At 38.5% G+C, this 19,222-nt stretch overlaps 1 protein-coding gene across 1 annotated transcript; it reads left to right on the forward strand.

The window, feature by feature from the left end:
- Positions 1-9,220: 9,220 nt before the first annotated feature.
- LOC125260699 lies at positions 9,221-19,037 on the forward strand. The gene is made up of 3 exons (XM_048179185.1): positions 9,221-9,739; positions 9,841-10,756; positions 17,920-19,037. Exons 2-3 carry the CDS (start codon positions 10,309-10,311, stop codon positions 18,144-18,146), a joined length of 675 nt encoding a protein of 224 aa, XP_048035142.1. The 5' UTR covers positions 9,221-9,739; positions 9,841-10,308; the 3' UTR covers positions 18,147-19,037.
- Positions 19,038-19,222: the final 185 nt, after the last annotated feature.

Consider the following 19,222-nt stretch of genomic DNA (forward strand, 5'->3'; position numbering starts at 1 on the left):
CTGCGTAACAAAAATGAACCTCATTGGTTCTTAAGGAAGCTCAAACGTGCTGTGTAACACGAGAATGAACCTCATTGGTTCTCGAGAAAGCTCAAACGTGCTGCGTAACAAAAATGAACCTCATTAGTTCTTAAGGAAGCTCAAAAGTGCTGCGTAACACGAGAATGAACCTCATTGGTTCTTGCAGAAGCTCAAACGTGCTGCGTAACATGAGAATGAACCTCATTGGTTCTTACGGAAGCTCAAGCGTGCTGCATAACATGAGAGTGAACCTCACTGGTTCTTGCAGAAGCTCAAACTTGCTGTGTAACAAAAATGAACCTAATTGGTTCTTGCTGAAGCTCAAACGTGCTGCGTAACAAAAATGAACCTAATTGGTTCTTGCTGAAGCTCAAACGTACTGCGTAACAAAAATTAACCTAAATGGTTCTTGCTGAAGCTCAAACGTGCTGCGTAACACGAGAATGGACCTCATTGGTTCTCGAGGAAGCTCAAACGTGCTGCGTAACACAAAAACGAACCTCATTGGTTCTTAAGGAAGCTCAAAAGTGCTGCGTAACACGAGAATGAACCTCACTGGTTCTTGCAGAAGCTCAAACTTGCTGCGTAACAAAAATGAACCTAATTGGTTCTTGCTGAAGCTCAAACGTGCTGCGTAACAAAAATGAACCTAAATGGTTCTTGCTGAAGCTCAAACGTGCTGCGTAACACAAGAATGAACCTCATTGGTTCTCGAGGAAGCTCAAACGTGCTGCGTAACAAAAATGAACCTCATTGGTTCTTGCTGAAGCTCAAACGTGCTGCGTAACAAAAATGAACCTCATTGGTTCTTGCTGAAGCTCAAACGTGCTGCGTAACACGAGAATGAACCTCATTGGTTCTCGAGGAAGCTCAAACGTGCTGCGTAAGAAAAATGAACCTCATTGGTTCTTAAGGAAGCTCAAACGTGCTGCGTAACACGAGAATTAACCTCATTGGTTCTTGAGGAAGCTCAAACTTGCTGCGTAACACGAGAATGAACCACACTGGTTCTTGCAGAAGCTCAAACGTGCTGCGTAACACGAGAATGAACCTCATTGGTTCTTGAGGAAGCTCAAACGTGCTGCGTAACACAAGCATGAACCTCACTGGTTGAGTAAATGATGACAGAATTCAAATTTTTGGGTGAACTATCCCTTTAAATCATTTTGCTTCTCAAGTAAATGTACCTTCATTTGATGATGTTTAGATATTTGTACTGGAAAACAAGAAAGTACTGAATAAGAAAATGTTTTTTTGTTTGTTTGTTTTTTGTTTTTTGCAGTGTAAAATTTAGAAAAAACCCTAACCGGAATGTTTGAGGAACATGGCTTGAAAGCCCTGCAAAGAATGAATGAAATTCATTTAGTTCACTGAGGGATGTTACACACACACACACATAGCCTCTCAAATGACAGGAACAGGAAACAAGGACATGGAGAAAATGCATCTACAGAAAGAGAGAAACACACGTGCACACAAACAACGTGCCATGTGCGGCTCGTCTGAGGTCATACCTGATTTAAAGGAGTGTATAGTGAGCTGAGAGTACAGAGTAATTTTCATCAGAGCATTTTCATCTGAGATAAGCAGCTCCACACAACTGTGACTGTTTATTACGCAGTTTCGCCTTGAAGATCACGAGGAAGAGGGCAACGCTCCTCTTCCTCCACCCTCATGTGAATCTGTGCTGATTAGCTCTGATTGGAGAATCACAAGCACCTACCAAATGCTTCACTTATACTTAATGAACCACACAATCCATCCTACGCTCTAAGTCGAAACTACAACACAATTGAAATGCTCACCTCCCTGCATGGATGAGCTTGATATTACAGAAAGCTGAATAAACATACAGTAGGTTAAAAAAATAGATCATCCAAAAAAGATGAAAGTCTGTCATTTACTCAGCCTTGTGTCATTTCAAATGTTTTGGAAATGTTGAAGAATCATCCTGAACATTGGTTTGAACACATTGCTGATTTGCATTATCAGATCTTTTTAGGGATGCTTTAGGTTATGCACTAATGTGGTATGATATTTACTTCTCTCACAACCTCTTGTCTTTAAAAAAAACAGCAAAGTTGCACTCATGTCAGTATGAGACTTGGGTGATGAAATGTCTGGCCTAGATCTACAAAACACCCAGATGTGCCGTCCCTGGCTGGGACAAAAAGGAAATGAATGAAACATGCAAGAACAACTGTCTGGGACAAACTCTTTTAAACAGCCAAACTTGGAAACTGTCAGATGATGGTGCAATTCTAGAGGTATTCAAAGCTACTTGAATTGCTGGAGTTAAAAGCTGGAGACGTTTTCAAGTTATTAGATGTGTACATCAGTATTTTTATTTGATGTTATTGGTATGCAATGTAATGGAGAATGATAAACTGTTGGTATGATAATGAGAAAATAGCTCTGAAGCCATTCTATCCCATACTGCTATTTAGGAAAATCTTCTGCCACAAGTCTCAAATCTAATTTGAGCTTGGACACATTCAAACAATTCAGTCCTGTTCTTCTGCCAAAATGCCCAGTCATCTCAATGCTGAGTGAGCAAACTCAATTAAGTATGTGCACATCTGGAGACCTGCACATCAAATGACATGGCAGCGCTTAAAATTAGCACACTTTTTGAGAGGATTGGTGGTTCTTAAATAAGCCATTCCTCTCAGATTATCCACCCAGAATATCTCAATTTTCCCTGTGCATGCCTTTAAAATGATTGCCCTGAGAAAATGGGAAACCTTTAATCTACCCCCTCATTGCATGATAGCACGGGAGAGAGTTTTATTCTTGCAATGCAGATGTTTCCATCTGACAGATTACTGTGAGGATATTGTCATTGCAGAGATTTCCGTGTTACAGACCACTGTATTAAAAAGACTTTAAAAGCTTTTAAGTCTCATAAATTATAGAAAGAACTATGGAAGCTTGTTTCCGCCACTGAATAAAAAAGGGAAATGTGACTTTTTATCTCACAGTTGCAAGCTTACATTTTGCTATTCTGACTTTTTTTCTCAGAAATAGATTATATAAATTCGCAATTGAGTTTTTAAAAAAACAAGATTTGCGTCTTGGTTGCGTCAAAGTCGCAATTGCAAGTTATGAAGTCAGAGCTGCGAGATACACGGATAAGGCATAACATTATGATCACCTTCCTAATATTGTACTGGTCCCCCTTTTATTGCCAAAACAACCCTGACCTGTTGAGGCATGGACTCCTCTAGACCCCTGAAGGTGTGCTGTGGTTTCTGCATCAAGATGTTAGCAGCAGATCCTTTAAGTCCTGTAAGTTGCGAGGTGGAGCCTCCATGGATCTGACTTGTTTGTTCAGCACATCCCACAGATGATCGATTGGATTGAGATCTGGGGAATTTGGAGGCCAAGTCAACACCTCAAACTCGTTGTTGTGCTCCTCAAACCATTCCTGAACCATTTTTGCTTTGTGGCAGGAGCATTATCCTGCTGAAAGAGGACACAGCCACCAGGGAATACCGTTTCCATGAAAGGGTGAACATGGTCTGCAACAATGCTTAGGTAGGTGGTACGTGTTAAAGTAACATCCACATGGATTGCAGGACCCAAGTTTTCCCAGCAGAACATTGCCCAAAGCATCACACTGCCTCTGCCGGCTTGCCTTCTTCCCAAAGTGCATTCTGGTGCCATGTTTTCCCCAGGTAAGCAACGCACACACACCCGGCCATCCACGTGATGTAAAAGAAAATGTGATTCATCAGACCAGGCCACCTTCTTCCATTGCTCCGTGGTCCAGTTCTGAGCAATTTGAGCTACAGTAACTCGTCTGTTGGATCGGACCACACGGGCCAGCCTTCGCTCCCCATGTGCATCAATGAGTCTTGCCCGCCCATGACCCTGTCACCGGTTCATCACTGTTCCTTCCTTGGAGCACTTTTGATAGATACTGACCACTGCAGATCGGGAACACCCCACAAGAGCTGCAGTTTTGGAGATGCTCTGATCCAGTCATCTAGCCATCACAATTTGGCCCTTGACAAACTCGCTCAAATCCTTACGCTTGCCCATTTTTCCTGCTTCTAACACATCAACTTTGAGGACAAAATGTTCACTTGCTGCCTAATATATCCACCCACTAACAGGTGCTGTGATGAAGAGAGAATCAGTATTATTCACTTCACCTGTCAGTGCTCATAATGTTATGCCTGATTGGTTTATAAAGTCGTAATTGCGTGTTATAAAGTCAGAATTGCAAGATATAAAGTGTTAATTGCATGTTATTATGTCCAAATTGCAAGATATAAACTCACAATTCTGAGAAAAAAGTATTTTTCCCCCTCAGAATTGGACTTTATAACTCGCAATTTGAGAGAAAAAAGTTTGAATTATGAGATAAAGTCACAATTATCTTTTAAACAGTTTTATTTCGTGGCGGAAACAAGCTTCCATAAAGAACACATGCATAATGCATATTAAAATATTGTATTATCTTAGCAACAAGACAAAGCTCTGCTGAGCACGATTTGTATGACTTATGGTATTCCTGCCTATGTAGACTGTTCCAGTTTGGTAACTAATGAGGTTACAAGGCAAATTCTTATACAGACAGTGTCCTTTCGTTTTAGGTAATCAAACAAGATTGAAGGGGAAAAATCTTTTTTAACACCATATTCCCTTGGGTATGTTGGAAAAGTGTTTGCTGTAAACTTGTTGTGGCATGCAATCAACATTGCTTACTCAAATAGTGGAAATAATAAAAATAATTAATTTATAAGACATATCTTGATGTTGATAAGCAAATCAATTGGTGTGGTTTAAAAAAACAACTAAATATGCACATAAAATGTAATAAAATGTGATTTTCTTCCCTGTAGGATGTTAATCTCAACTGCAGACAAGGAGACGGATCTTAGATGGAGCATTGCTGCTTTCAGCCAAACTTTAATAAATGGTCTTTTGATATTTATCATCAAACCTGCAACCAGGAAATCCATCATGTCTTGCTCAGACTTCATTCTCACATGCCTCCCTCCACCACAACAAAACCCTCTACCTGATTCAGCCCTTTGCTGTGTGAGGTCATGACTTCCCTCGCTTCCTCTTCTTTTTCTTGTTGAAAGCTCTGATACGCTCTTAATTGACTCCAGTCCATCAGAGAAAAGGAGACGGCGAGGCCAGCGGACACAAAGGTGTGCAAAATATCACAGGAGGTAATTGACAAGCGCAGACAAGCTGACCTCCTGCAGAGAAAAGTGAAGGGGTTAGAGCTGTATTTGAAAAGAGGGACTCATGCGGGTCAGTGCTGGTGAACTCTTCAGCTAATGGTGGATGGCTTCCAAAATCAGTCACAAAGTTATAAAATAGATAGTTCTATTCCTGACAGGTCAGTACAGCATTTCTGCTAAGCTAAAATATATGATGGTTACTATGCAAAAGTCTTTAGGTGCGTCCCAATTTGCGTACTTATGCGCTATTCTATGATGTTTTTAAGTATAAATAGTGTGAGTAGTGTGTTCACACTGAAAATTCCAAAAAGTGCACTTTAATACCTGAATGATGCATTACATTAACGGAAAAAAACGAAGTGTGGAATGTTGGACATTTTGTGCATTCAACTGTCCCAACTTTTATTACGTAGCAGAGGGGGAGGGGCATCAGACTCCGATGTTGAATGACAAAATAACCTTATAAAATTCATACACTACACGGATGAGTACATAGTATATACAGGGAGTGCAGAATTATTAGGCAAGTTGATTTTCTGATCATATTTTTTTCCCAAGCACATTTTACCAATTCCAATCCACATCAATCTTAATAACTACTATTAATATTGTTTTTAATCATTTATAAGTGATATATAATTGTTCATGAAGGCTGGAAATGAAAAATGCCTTATATTCAGGTGTGCAGAATTATTAGGCAAGTTTTCTTTTACAGGCAAAATGAGCCAAAAAAGAGATTTAACTCAGACTGAAAAGTCAAAAATTATTAAATACTCATGAGAAGGACGCAATACTAATGCAATACTAGAAATTGCAAAGTTAAAGCATGACCAAGGGACAGCAAAATGCTCATTGGGTCAGCGGGGTCAGACAAAAACAGGTGGAAAAGAAAAGACACGTTAACTGCAAAATAATTAAGAATTAAGGTGAAGAATTAAGTGTGAAACCATCAGGAACCCTTTAGTCTCCAGCGCCACCATTTTCCAGAACTGCAACCTACCTGGAGTCTCCAGAAGTGCAAGGTGTCAGGATCTCAGAGACTTGGGTTAGCTAAAGAAACCTAAAAAATGACCCGCTCTTAATAAGAATCACAAGCTGAAGTGTTATAAAATACATGAAGACTGGGTTTTTATAGGCCTTATAAACAGACAGCTTGAGAGTGACTCCTGAAGGACCAGCACCACATCCTCTTGTACCACTGTTTGAAGAATTTATCTTCCAGAATCTGGCAGTAAGTTTTGGAAGATCATTTTTAGTCCATCTCTGCAAGACAGACATTTCAGGATAAGAGATGGACTAAAAGTGAACTCAAACACCTTACTGCCAGATTCTGGATAAATTCTTCAAACAGTGGTACAAGAGGATGTGGTGCTGGTCCATCAGGAGTCATTCTCAAGCTGTCTGTCTATAAGCCCTATTAAAACCCAGTCTTCATGTATTTTATAACACTTCAGCTTGTGATTCTTATTAAGAGCGGGTCATTTTTTAGGTTTCTTTAGCTAACCCAAGTCTCTGAGATCCTGACACCTTGCACTTCTGGAGACTCCAGGTAGGTTGCAGTTCTGGAAAATGGTGGCGCTGGAGACTAAAGGGTTCCTGATGGTTTCACACTTAATTCTTCACCTTAATTCTTAATTATTTTGCAGTTAACGTGTCTTTTCTTTTCCACCTGTTTTTGTCTGACCCCGCTGACCCAATGAGCATTTTGCTGTCCCTTGGTCATGCTTTAACTTTGCAATTTCTAGTATTGCATAAGTATTGCGTCCTTCTCATGAGTATTTAATAATTTTTGACTTTTCAGTCTGAGTTAAATCTCTTTTTTGGCTCATTTTGCCTGTAAAAGAAAACTTGCCTAATAATTCTGCACACCTGAATATAAGGCATTTTTCATTTCCAGCCTTCATGAACAATTATATATCACTTATAAATGATTAAAAACAATATTAATAGTAGTTATTAAGATTGATGTGGATTGGAATTGGTAAAATGTGCTTGGGAAAAAAATATGATCAGAAAATCAACTTGCCTAATAATTCTGCACTCCCTGTAAAGTGCATAGTGTATAGAGCGTTATTTGGGACACAACTTTTGTCCTAGTCTTTTCTTCCCCATGGTGATGTTTATCTGAGTGAAACTGCTTCTCGAACAACAACAAATGTAGGGCGGGGCTTGAATTTGTCCATGGTGAATTGATTGGATGGTTGTGGTTTTCTATTGGTGGATCTCTTGTGAGTGACAGGTTGTCCCGTCCTCGTCATCAGATAAGAGAAGAGATTTAATTGCAAGAAGGAGGGGAAGTTATTTTGATTACAAATTACAAGGGCACATTAATTAAAAATAACAATAATGTGCATGGATAAATCATTTATAATAAATACTGCAATATTCTATTAAAAAACAAGAATGGTCAATTTTGATTTCATAGTGGCTTTAAGCTTAATTTGCATGTCAGGGACATCTGACTTAAGAAAATAGCATTTTAAAGTAAATCTGTGTCCTTCAATTTTAATTTTTCATTAAAGCAATAAGGTAATTAAGCAATATAGCACGTAATTGCGAGTTATAAAGTCAGAATTGCGAGATATTGTATTAATTGCATGATATAAAGTCGTAATTGCGTGTTATATAGTCAGAATTGCAAGATATAAACACAATTGTCAGTATTTAAAAGGTGAAAAATGAAAGTGGATAGAGCTGTATTTGAAAAGAGGGACTCATTCTACATGTTAAAACTATTTTGTACTTATATTATATTAAGTATTTATATTACAGTATTTGTGGCTAAATTTGCATGATCAACCTTCAACAAATGTAAGGTTTTCTTGAAGCACATATAGCTGAACATATGGCCTAAATAAATGTCTCGGCCTAAATTCATAATGGTCTTTTGGTCATAAATATGCTGTTTGACTTTATAGGTCAAAGAATTTGAGTCCTGCGGAAACCAATCATCGGGAATCTGGATTTTGTACTAAAATATGAAGATTCAAACTAAAGCTTGCAGCAAAGGCACAGCCCTACCTCTTCATTCATGCCTTACTCATAGGAATAATATTCTTTTTATGAACTGGGTTGTTTTTAAAATGTGCCATTAATCTCCATGACAAATTTCTCTTGGGAAGTATGAGCATTTATATGGGGTCATATTTTGTCTTGCATAGGGAAAAATCATATGGATGGCACTGAAGGCTAACTAAACCAATTTATATTGCTGAATTGTTGAATTTAATTATTCCCAGTGACACCATTAATGTGGCCTATTTTAAGTTGCATTAAATAAATGATCTTGCTTACAAAATAAATCTCAAACAGCTGTTGTTTGCTTGTTCCGTTGGTGTTATTTTCAGGCCAGTGTTCGGCTAGTTTAGCTTGTGGTCTTCCAGCCTGAGCAACTGACAGATGCCCAAAATCCCGCTAAAACCAGCAAACTAAACCTGTTTATGTTTGTTTTGTATCTAAGGTATGGGGAGAAATTCATATACACAGTACTCATTGTTCATGTTGTCCAGTCAACGAAGTTGGTCGCATTAAGATATATATCTCTGTCTCTCCAGCTCTTGGGACAGGTCAGCACACGAAGGATTTTTTCGCTTCGTCTCTTCATCTCTTATCAGGAGATAGAGGATATCTCGCGATCAGAAAAAAAGGAACACGTGACTTCTGTGGCGCGCACGGCTAGTTATGGATGAGTGTAGTGAGGTGACGGGATTTTGAAGCCCAGGACCACCATTATTAGGGATGTTGATTGTATAAATATGATTATTTATACATGAACATTTCTGACAAAATTTGAAGTGATGTCTCCGTTCACTTTGCCTAGTCTCCTTCAACCTTGTCCTTCAAAGATGACTAAAAACAAGACTCCAACACATTAGTCGGCGATAACATTGTCCTTTCCGCTTAAAAATTCCAATACATGTCACCCAAAAGATAATGTTTTAAGTGTTTTTGTGAAAGTTATACCTTCGATTAGCCTTGACGTTTCCTCTCCGCGCTCCCTTCAGCACTTGCGCGCGCTCTCAGTGGAGGCAGCTGTGTCCTTATACTACCTTGAGAAAAGGATGGGAAAACCGTACAAAACCAGGTCAACACGGGGTTAGACTAGCTGAAGGCGACCCTCGTTACGCTCTTGAACGCGCCCGCTTTGAATCCCCCCCACCCCCTGCATACAAAATTGACGCGCGTGTTTGGAGCTCGTGAGGAAAATGCTGACGCGTTTGGCCGTTTCGTCAGCCTGTTTGACGTGTAGACTGCTGAGGGATATTTATTACTCTTAAGGACTTTTTTATGGAGGCAAACGAGCGTCGAAAAATATTTCGTTTACGCGGAAACACTTTCTTGGGAGAACGACATGAATTTGGGATTTTTGTATAGCCTTATAATGAGAAACGATGTGTAGCCTGCTGAGGGATATTTATTACTCCTAACGACTTTTTATGGACGCGAAGATGTTGTGATGTGGAAATACTTTTGGGCTGAACAGAATGTTTGGAAATGTTCTGAATAGACGTACGCAGGTATGATTTATTATTTATCCTCAAATCTCGTATTCTGCACCATTTTCCATTTAACGAATATTTGCTTGCATTATTAAACGAGGAAACATTTCTTTCCACAGCAAACAAACTCGAATGATGATCTCAAACGTCCTGTGTGAAACTCTTTCTGTGAAAACGTCCTTGCTTTTGGAAACGTTTTGAATATTGTGAGATAATTTAAACGACGTGTTTTACAGGATATTTATTGCTCCTTCGCGCCTTTTTGTGGACGTGAGCGATCGTCTTATATGTGGAAATACTTTAAATTTGGGGATGTTTTGAATAGAATACGGCAAAAATTATTTATATTCAAAGCTTTTACTGCAACGTTTTCATTTAGAGAACATTTAACTCTCATTGAACAAGAATACCGTATTCATGTGGAAATAACACAATTCGGGGAATTTTAGCGAATGTTTTGGACAGCTTTCTCTCTTATTAAACCAGGAAAATCCATGTTGCACTAATGCATGAGGAAACTGATATCCTCATTTGGATAAACTGAACGAGACTTCAGCAAGAGTTTGGCGCAACTACATCCACTGGTGATGCCGGAGGTCACTTCCACCAGAAGTGATAGGCTAACATCCAAAGGCATTATGTTTTTATGCAACACCACAGCCATCAAGGACTGGAGCTATTTTCTCTCTCAGATCTTGCCTCTTGTGAATAAATCAGCGGGATTTGTTCATAAGAGTATGGATCGGGTGGAGGCGGTGACGAGCACCATGGTGACGGCTCTGGAGCCCGATCTGAGCGGGATGAGCGCCAGTCACCCTCCGCTCAACTCCAATCACACGTCCGGGATGGAGCACGTCTTTCAGTACTCGTACTCCGAGAGTGACCTGCAGTACACGGACTACAGGACGCCGCAGAGGGAGTCGATACCGCTGCCCAAGGCGGTGCTGTACCTGGTCATGGCCGCGCTGGTGGTGGTCGCCGTGGCGTACGCGATCGTGGGGCACCTGGTGAAGGATCTCGTGCATGAGTTTTTGGGTAAGTGCATTCTGGAAATGTACAGTGTATGTGTTCAATTAAACAACACTCTGACTAAACACTGTGCAAGTATTTGTGTGTTTTGGGTATGCATTTAAATCAGCAAGAGAAATACAGAAATGCAACTCTCTGTTTGGTGCATTGCACTGGTACTGATAAAAATAAAACAAGCCAAGGTCTCTGATTTTCCCAGCCTAAACCAGCAAGTGCCTATACCGAGCTAACAAAAACAGAACCTTTTTTCTTATGTTCCCATCAAGTTATGAACCTTATTTTTGAATTTTTGATAAACGCTCAAAACGTTTTAAAAACGTTTTTTCTTGGTTATGCAAACATTGAGGTAATATTCCATTTGTCATCCTTCAAACATTATGGGAACGTTACTTTTGTATGTTCTCTGAACATTCTAAAACAAGTAACATTTAAAAAGACGTAGAAGAACTAAAATGTTTCAGAAAAAAAGTTCCATGAATGATGTATAAATAACGTTTTTGTGCAGATAACTAGCATACATTCTATCTATGTTACTGGAAGAACGTTGCCAGAACGTTCTGAGAACGTTCCCTGTTATCTGGGTAAAACCTCTCTAAAAGCAGACAACAGATCAGTCTGACCATGCTGGACCATCTAAGGTTGGTTTAAAGGATTAGTTCACTTTCAAATGAAAATTAGCCCAAGCTTAACTCACCCTCAAGCCATCCTAGGTGTATATGACTTTATTCTTTCTGATGAGCACAATCTGAGAAATATTAATAAATATTCTAACGCATCCAAGCTTTGTAATGGCAGTGAGTGATACCAACAAGTATGAGCTGAAGAAAATGTCTCCATCCACATCCATCCATCATAAACATACTCCACACGAATCTGGGGGGTTAATAAAGGCCTTCTGAAGCAAAGCGATGCGTTTGTGTAAAAATAATCCATATTTAACAAGCTATGAAGTAAAATAACTAGCTTTTTTCTTCAAAAAGCTTACACTGTATGTCCTACGCCTTCCCTATTCAACTTACGGAAAAAACGGACGTAACTTAACTTAGCTCCATTTTTTCCCCCTGTAAGTTGAATATGGAAAACGATCTGGTGGAAGCTAGATATTTTACTTCATAACTTGTTAAATATGGATATTTTTTCTTAAACAAATGCATCACTTCGCTTTGGAAGGCCTTTATTAACCCTCTGGAGCTGTGTGGAGTACGTTTATGATGGATGGATGTGGATGGAGACACTTTCTTTAGCTCATACTCATGACCCCTGTTCACTGCCATTATACAGCTCGGATGCGTCATGTTATTACTAATATTTCTCCGATTGTGTTCATCAGAAAGAAGAAAGTCATATACACCTAGGATGGCTTGAGGGTGAGTAAAGCTTGGGGTAATTTTCATTTGAAAGTGAAATAATCCTTTAAGCTTTTTTTTTTTTTCCCCTTCTTTTTTTTTACAGCAGGTCATATATTTACAGCTCATTTGCATCCATTGCACTTAACTAGTACTATGGTCATTTCTAATATGAAATAGTTTTCTGAAAGTGTGCTTTTGGTGTGTTTAGGTATTCATATTCATGAGGGGTTATAATGAGTTTGTCTGGAGTGTGTTTTTTGAGGGATGCTCCATATGTTTGATATTTACGCATATGTACGTGAGTGCATTAGACTTATGATCTTTAGTTTGATGGTGCATTACTGTTTGCACCAGTTCTGACATCAAGCAGTCTCGACTCTGAAATGCACCTCTGTTGTTCATTCACACATTTACATTCACCTCCACAAACATCTCGTCTGATCGCTGAAAGCTCAGAGTTGAGTATCTGGAAGGGGATGAAAAGGAATTACAGTTTCTCACTTCTGTTTTTCAAAGACCTTGACGTTTACCTGAAGCGATGAAGCAGGCGAGTTTCACACACACACAGGAGAAGCAGAGCGGGGACATGAGCACTCAACAATACCTAAGAGATTTCCCCAAAAGCCCTGGTTTCAGCAAGCATTCTTCCTGTAGATGTGCTCTGTGCATTTGTGTCGGTCCTGGAGGTGTAAATGTGAAGATTGTCTGTTTGGTGAGATTCTCACTGTAGTGTGTCTCTCTCCAGGGTCAAGACAGGAAGTATAGGAAGCTTACTTTTTCTATCCTAGTAGTCATGTGCACTATTTAGTGATATTTATAGTTTGCCGTTTTCTTCAAAATGGGCAGGAGTTGCATTTTTTTCCCTTGTTGGACAATGAAACGGCTGGTGAAAAAAGCAAGTGAACACCACTAATATTTTCTTCAGCAAATTAAAAATCTAGTGTTTATTATGAACTCTTTTAAAATTGATTAAAATAAAAAATAAGTACAAAATTAACAAATTTTAAAAAAAAACAACCACGGGAGATTATTTACACAGTCTGTCATATAAAAAGTCAATTACACTATTAAAAAATACAGATAAATCAGACATGCAGATTGTAAAGGGGAGAGTGGGGTAAGATGAGCCATTTTAATTTACTTATGTGGTCCTCAAGATAAGGGAAAAAGATAAGGCAGAAGTACAATGAAAGTATTGTGCACACTTTGGCCCAAATGTTGGGGACATTTAATTTTCAAAAGCATATCAATGTTAACCTGAAAGAAAAAGAAATGTTAGTTATGATTAATTTAAATCCCCTAACAGCATCTAAAGTAATTTCAAGATGTTTCCTATCATTTTAAATGCTCAGAATACATCTATGACAAAGGGTTCTAAAAAATATGCCTTCTTATAAAAAAGTGCTGATGTGGCTCAATTTACCCCAGGTTAGGGGTAAGTTGTACAATTTGGGTGTAAACTGACCATCTAACTGAATCTGAATCAAAACCCATTTGAAATTTTAAAGATAATTTAAGTATTTTAAAAACTAATTTAATAATCAAATTTCCTTTTACAAATAATATTTTTCTTAAAGCTAACTTAAAGGATTAGTTCACTTCAGAATTAAAATTTCCTGATAATTTACATGTCATCCAAGATGTTTATGTCTTTCTTTCTTCAGTCGAAAAGAAATGAAGGTTTTTGAGGAAAACATTCCAGGATTCCAACGGGTTGAAGGTCCAAATATCAGTTTCAGTGCAGCTTCAAAGGACTCTACATGATCCCAGACGAGGAATAAGGGTCTTATCTAGAAAAACGAACTGTCATTTTCTAAAAAATTTTTTTTATACTTTTTAAAGACAAATGCTCGTCTTGCACTGCTCTGCAATGCGCCACGTATTACGTAATCATGTTGGAAAGGTCACGCGTGAAGTAGGCGGAAGTACAAAGCGAACGTGCAAAGACTAAGTCAAACAGCCTTTACAAAAAAGGTAAAACAACGATGTTGGATGATTTTGAAGTTGGAGGAGAGTTTTTCGCCCTACCGCGGTACTTCCGCCCACATCACGCGTGACCTTTCCAACATGATTACGTAATGCGTGGTGCAACTAAAATTAAATAAAAACTAAATTAGAATGAATGGCTCAATTTACCCCACAACATTTGGCTCACTTTGCCCCATAGCTGCCATTTTGGAAAAAAACTAGCTTAACAATTCAGGCTAATATTTAGCTAAATGATTTAAATTAGCTTTGATGTAAAAGTCATTGCATCTGTTATGCTAAAAATTAAAGTAAATGGGTGCCTTCCACTCCTCCCATGTGCTTCTCCTTTTCTCCTTTTCACAGTCTGGCAAAAATGATGGGTGGCTCCAAAATATATGGTCACATGACAATAAAAGTGTATAGTTGCCAAGATAAAAGGGGGTGTGTCAACTTACCCACTGGCTCATCTTACCCCACTCTCTCCTACAAGAGCCATTTCTCTTACAACAACATTTGCTCTTTCTCTGGAATTATAAAAATCCCTTTTAAAGTCCTGATTATTTTGCCATGCTAATTTTGCCTCTCCCTCTTTCATTGAAGCAGTTCAGCCTAATTGGCATAAATTTGTATGTGGGAAGTTTTCATGCCATCACATGGCTCTGCTTATCAGCCACTTTTGTTTACTCACACCCTTCAGGCTGACTCTGCTGTATTATCTGCTCATCTTAATTCCAGGCGGCTTTCTGAGTCAAAGGCGAATGCGTTTAGTGCAGCCAGGCTGGTGCTTTCTGTCATGGATCTGAACTAAGTGTTCGGTTCGATGGCGCATTCAGACTGGATGATGACGGTACATTAGAGTTATTTGAATCATTAATCAAGTAGTGTCGTATTTTAATTCTTAACTGCAAGGTATAATTAATGCAGCCTGAGGCTCATATATAATATGTAGTGTGTATCGCATTACAGAAAGAAGCTGTTGTTGCTTCCTAATTGGAATATCAATTTTGTTTTCATGAATTGTGAAATATGACCCGGACATGTTCTTGACAGGTTTTGTGAGATTCTTGGCTTCTGTTTCATAAAGAAGGCCTGCACATCTTTTTCGATTTCCATTATGCTTTTCATTAAATTATTGAAACCAGACCTTTTAATCAAGTCATGGGCTATTTTTAACTTAGTTTATGTCCTTGAATAATAATAATGTTTGTATAACGCGTCTGTGAAAGTGCACGGCTCTTTTGTGTTAGACAAAATGTCTTTGGTACATTAATGCCGCTGCTAATCAGATATATGTGTTTGAGTGTATAGAATATGAATATTTATGTTCAATCTCAGACTTTTTTCCACCTCTGTCAGTACAGATTACTATGGTTTAAATCTCACTTCTGCTGCCACAGGCTGTTTACTGCTATTTTCTTGTGTCCTGTGTTTCCTGTCACAGTTTTCTGACTGGAGCCGTCCCAAGACCATTTTCCACAACAAACAGTTCCACATTGTTTTGTCCAAATGGACTCAATAGATGAATTCATTCAGCCTCCAACAGAGTTTTCTGTGTGTTATGAGTGGTTCAGAATCAGAACTCTCAATCATGAAAGTTCAATTGTTTTTTTTCTCTATTCTGGAGAGAAGTTATTCTATTTGTCTAGTTATTAAACTTAAAAAAAACAAATCATACACGTGTTGGTATGAATCAGCGTGGACAGTGACAGAATAAAGGCCTATTCAAAAGATTTTGGCATGAAAATCACCCAATTTCAAGGCCATTTCAAAACAAAGCACTCTCTGGCCCCTGAAAACGTGATTCCTCAGACCAGGCCGCCTTCCTCCATTGCTCCGTGGTCCAGTTCTGATGCTCACGTGTCACTGTTGGCTCTTTCGGCAGTGGACAGGGGTCAGCATGGGCACCCTGACTGGTCTGCAGCTATGCTGTTGGATCAGACCACACGGACCAGCCTTCACTCCCCACATGCATTAATGATCTTGGCCGCTCATGACCCTGTCGCCGGTTCACCACTGTTCCTTCCTTGGAGCACTTTTGATAGATACTGACCACTGCAGACCGGGAACACCCCACAAGAGCTGCAGTTTTGGAGATGCTCTGACCCAGTCGTCTAGCAATCACAATTTGGCCCTTCTCAAACTCGCTCAAATCCTTACGCTTGCCCATTTTTCCTGCTTCTAACACATCAACTTTGAGGACAAAATGTTCACTTGCTGCCTAATATATCCACCCACTAACAGGTGCCATGATGAAGAGATAATCTGTGTTATTTACTTCACCTGTCAGTGCTCATAATGTTATGCCTGATTGAACTAAGCTTAGTAGTTAAGTGCTGCACTGTGATATATAAAGCCGAGAAACAGGTATTTTACATCAGAGCTCTTACTGTATGTCGTTCAACTTGACTGGAATCATTTATTGGCCAATCAGCATCTAGGACAATAACCATTATTTTTTTATGCACTCAACAAAATATTTAGGCCTAAATTTAAGATGTATGTATTTGAATTCCATATAAAATGTAAATTTTTTCGGATGGAAACAGTTTTAACCTAAACAAATAATATTATTATGTGATGCATATTTGCCAGTCATACAAAAAATAAAACAGGTAAGATTTCTGCACTTTATTTAAATAATTTTTCAAAAGGAATTTATTCAAATTGCTTTGTTCTTTGTGAAATCACTTAAATTTTTTTTAGTTAAAAAGTATAAACTTAAGTATTTAAGTATGTCTAGCTGTGGAACAAGCAATACACAGTTCAAATGTATAAGACTGAAATACTGGATTGATTGATGGAAAAATATATAAACCTGCTTACTGTAAAACACATTCAGTTTATTAGTAGCCTACTATTACAGAAATCTTACCTGTTTTGTTTATGTCTGTCTGACAAATATGCATTACATTAAGTTCATTAGTTCATGTTAAAGCTGTGTATTTCATGTGCATTATGTATTCAGATATAATGTGTGTATCATAATCTTAAATATAAAGGTTCCCAAAAGGGGAGTTTTGTCAAATAAGAACCATTTTTGGTTCCCCAAAGAACCTTTCAGTGTTCTGTTTTCTTCTTCTTCTTAGTTTGATGAGCATTTTAATAATAACTAGTAATTTAATTACATTTTCCACTATTTCCACCTTTTCAGTGGATGTTAATGTCCCCCCTGTGGAGAAAATCAAGTCTATGTGGTGTTTTTAATATTCTTTAAAGACAACCCATGTGCAAATGTGCTGAGTATTTTCTCTTTAAAACTGCAGTGAAAAAAAGATGGTTTTAAAAAACGCGGTTAAAATCGGGTAGATTTAGCAATGGCGGGTGTATGATGTATGTTATGATTAATATGCCTTTCTCCACTGATGTACTGAGTTGTTCAAAGCATTTCTAAGGATATTTAGAACATGGTTTGTGCAACATTAGCAACACATTATTAGCTGTTTGATAATGTAGGCTAATCATTTATGTGTCCGACGTTGTAAAAAGCAATGCCATTGTGCAGCGTTTACCTCGGTAAGTTGACCGAGTGGATCTCTGAGCTGGTGTGAGTGAGTGGAGGCGGGGCTAATTAGCATATTCATAGATCCAAGTATATTAAATGAAGCAAGGGTGTCGAGTTACATTCAAGCTATTTTAAGGCATAAAGAATTTACATATGTATAAATATGCAATTTTGGTGATCAAAGATGGGATAAAATGATTGACTACAGGGGGACTTTAAAGGTTCTTCATGGAAACATCAATGCCAATAAAGAAGCTTTACTTTTAAGAGTGTTTTGTCCTCTCTCATGCAGTGGATCCTTTGACTCTCTGTGTGACTGATAATCATCTCTAATCTGTGTCTCTCATCAGAGTGGGTGTTTGGGCCTCGTTCAGACGACCGCAGGAGCAAGAGTGAGGTGAACTGCATCAGCAGCAGCGTGAATGAAATGAGCGAACTCTCGTGTCGGGTGGACACGTCGCGCTGCATCGTGTACAATCACTCTGAGTCTCCGAACGCCATGAAGCCGGAAGAACTGGTGGTCACCATCGATGAGACCTTGCAGGACCTACCTCGTGAAGCTTACAGTGGAACCTAACTGAGAAAAACAACCACGGTTTGACCCAGCCCTTTATTATGAGGAGAAAAGCATGTTTGCTTCAGTTTGATCGGCATCTGTGAGCCGGTGCAGTAACGTCAGATGACCTTTGGCGGTCATGTGGAATTTAGGAGACTTTAGAAGGAATGGAATCACAATAAAGTACATGTACATGTTCTTTATCGGAGTGCTGTGAGACACTATATTTTCTGAACTCGAGAAAGAGGAGAGACACTTCTTATCATTCATATCAGTGTTATTTTTCTTGTTTTGTGGAGACATGCACTGTGAATCTAGAATAGTGTTCTGCTGTTATCCGTTTCATACTCTACCCACAACCTGCTTTGGTTCGATTTTCCCACTTTTTTGCAGATATTTATGGCTGAGAACTTTTGGCTGCGTTGTAGTATTTGCAAATACTTACATTTTACTCACTTTCAGGTTTCCTGGAATTGATTATGCTGCTTGAAAACAGAAATACTTAGAGATCTTCTCCCTACAGGTTACTTAAAAAGTCAAGCAATGAAGATAGTTTAGATATATACAGCCCTTGATGAAAAAAAAAAAAAGAGATAAACAATGGTGAAATGGTTTAATCTATAAGGCAGTGTTACCAAAAATGTGTGTTTTATAATGGAAGGAGATGCTACACAAACACTTCTCAATGAAAATATATATTTAAATGAAAGAAGACAAATGTTAAATACACTTAAAAGTGGCTTTTGATAATATATTTGAGTTATACATTGACAGATGTCTCTGTTTACTTCACAACTAAGGGCTATAATTTCAGGTTTCATTGCAGATGGTTATCAGAACGAAGCTTCAGATCTGAGCATCACAGATTTTCAAAGTCAAAAAAGGGGATAATTGGCAGAATTATCCCTCACACACTCTAAAAAATGAGGGTTAAAAACAACCCAAGTTGGGTTGAAAATGGACAAACCCAGCGGTTGGTTTAAATGTTTGCTGGATAGTTTTATTTAACCCAACTATTGTTTAAAAATGACTAGCTTAAAATGAACCCATAATAGGTTGGAAATTAAAAATCAGACACATAATTAGGCAACAATAAT

Source organism: Megalobrama amblycephala, linkage group LG24, assembly GCF_018812025.1.
Source record: "Megalobrama amblycephala isolate DHTTF-2021 linkage group LG24, ASM1881202v1, whole genome shotgun sequence".
Classification (NCBI taxonomy): domain Eukaryota; kingdom Metazoa; phylum Chordata; class Actinopteri; order Cypriniformes; family Xenocyprididae; genus Megalobrama; species Megalobrama amblycephala.

What these genes read in the sequence shown, in the direction of transcription:
- LOC125260699 (XM_048179185.1), top strand. Translation starts at nt 10,309, where the DNA reads ATGCCGGAGGTCACTTCCACCAGAAGTGATAGGCTAACATCCAAAGGC. An exon ending in TCTCGTGCATGAGTTTTTGG is followed by an intron (nt 10,757 to 17,919) that starts GTAAGTGCATTC and finishes GTCTCTCATCAG; the next exon opens with AGTGGGTGTTTGGGCCTCGT.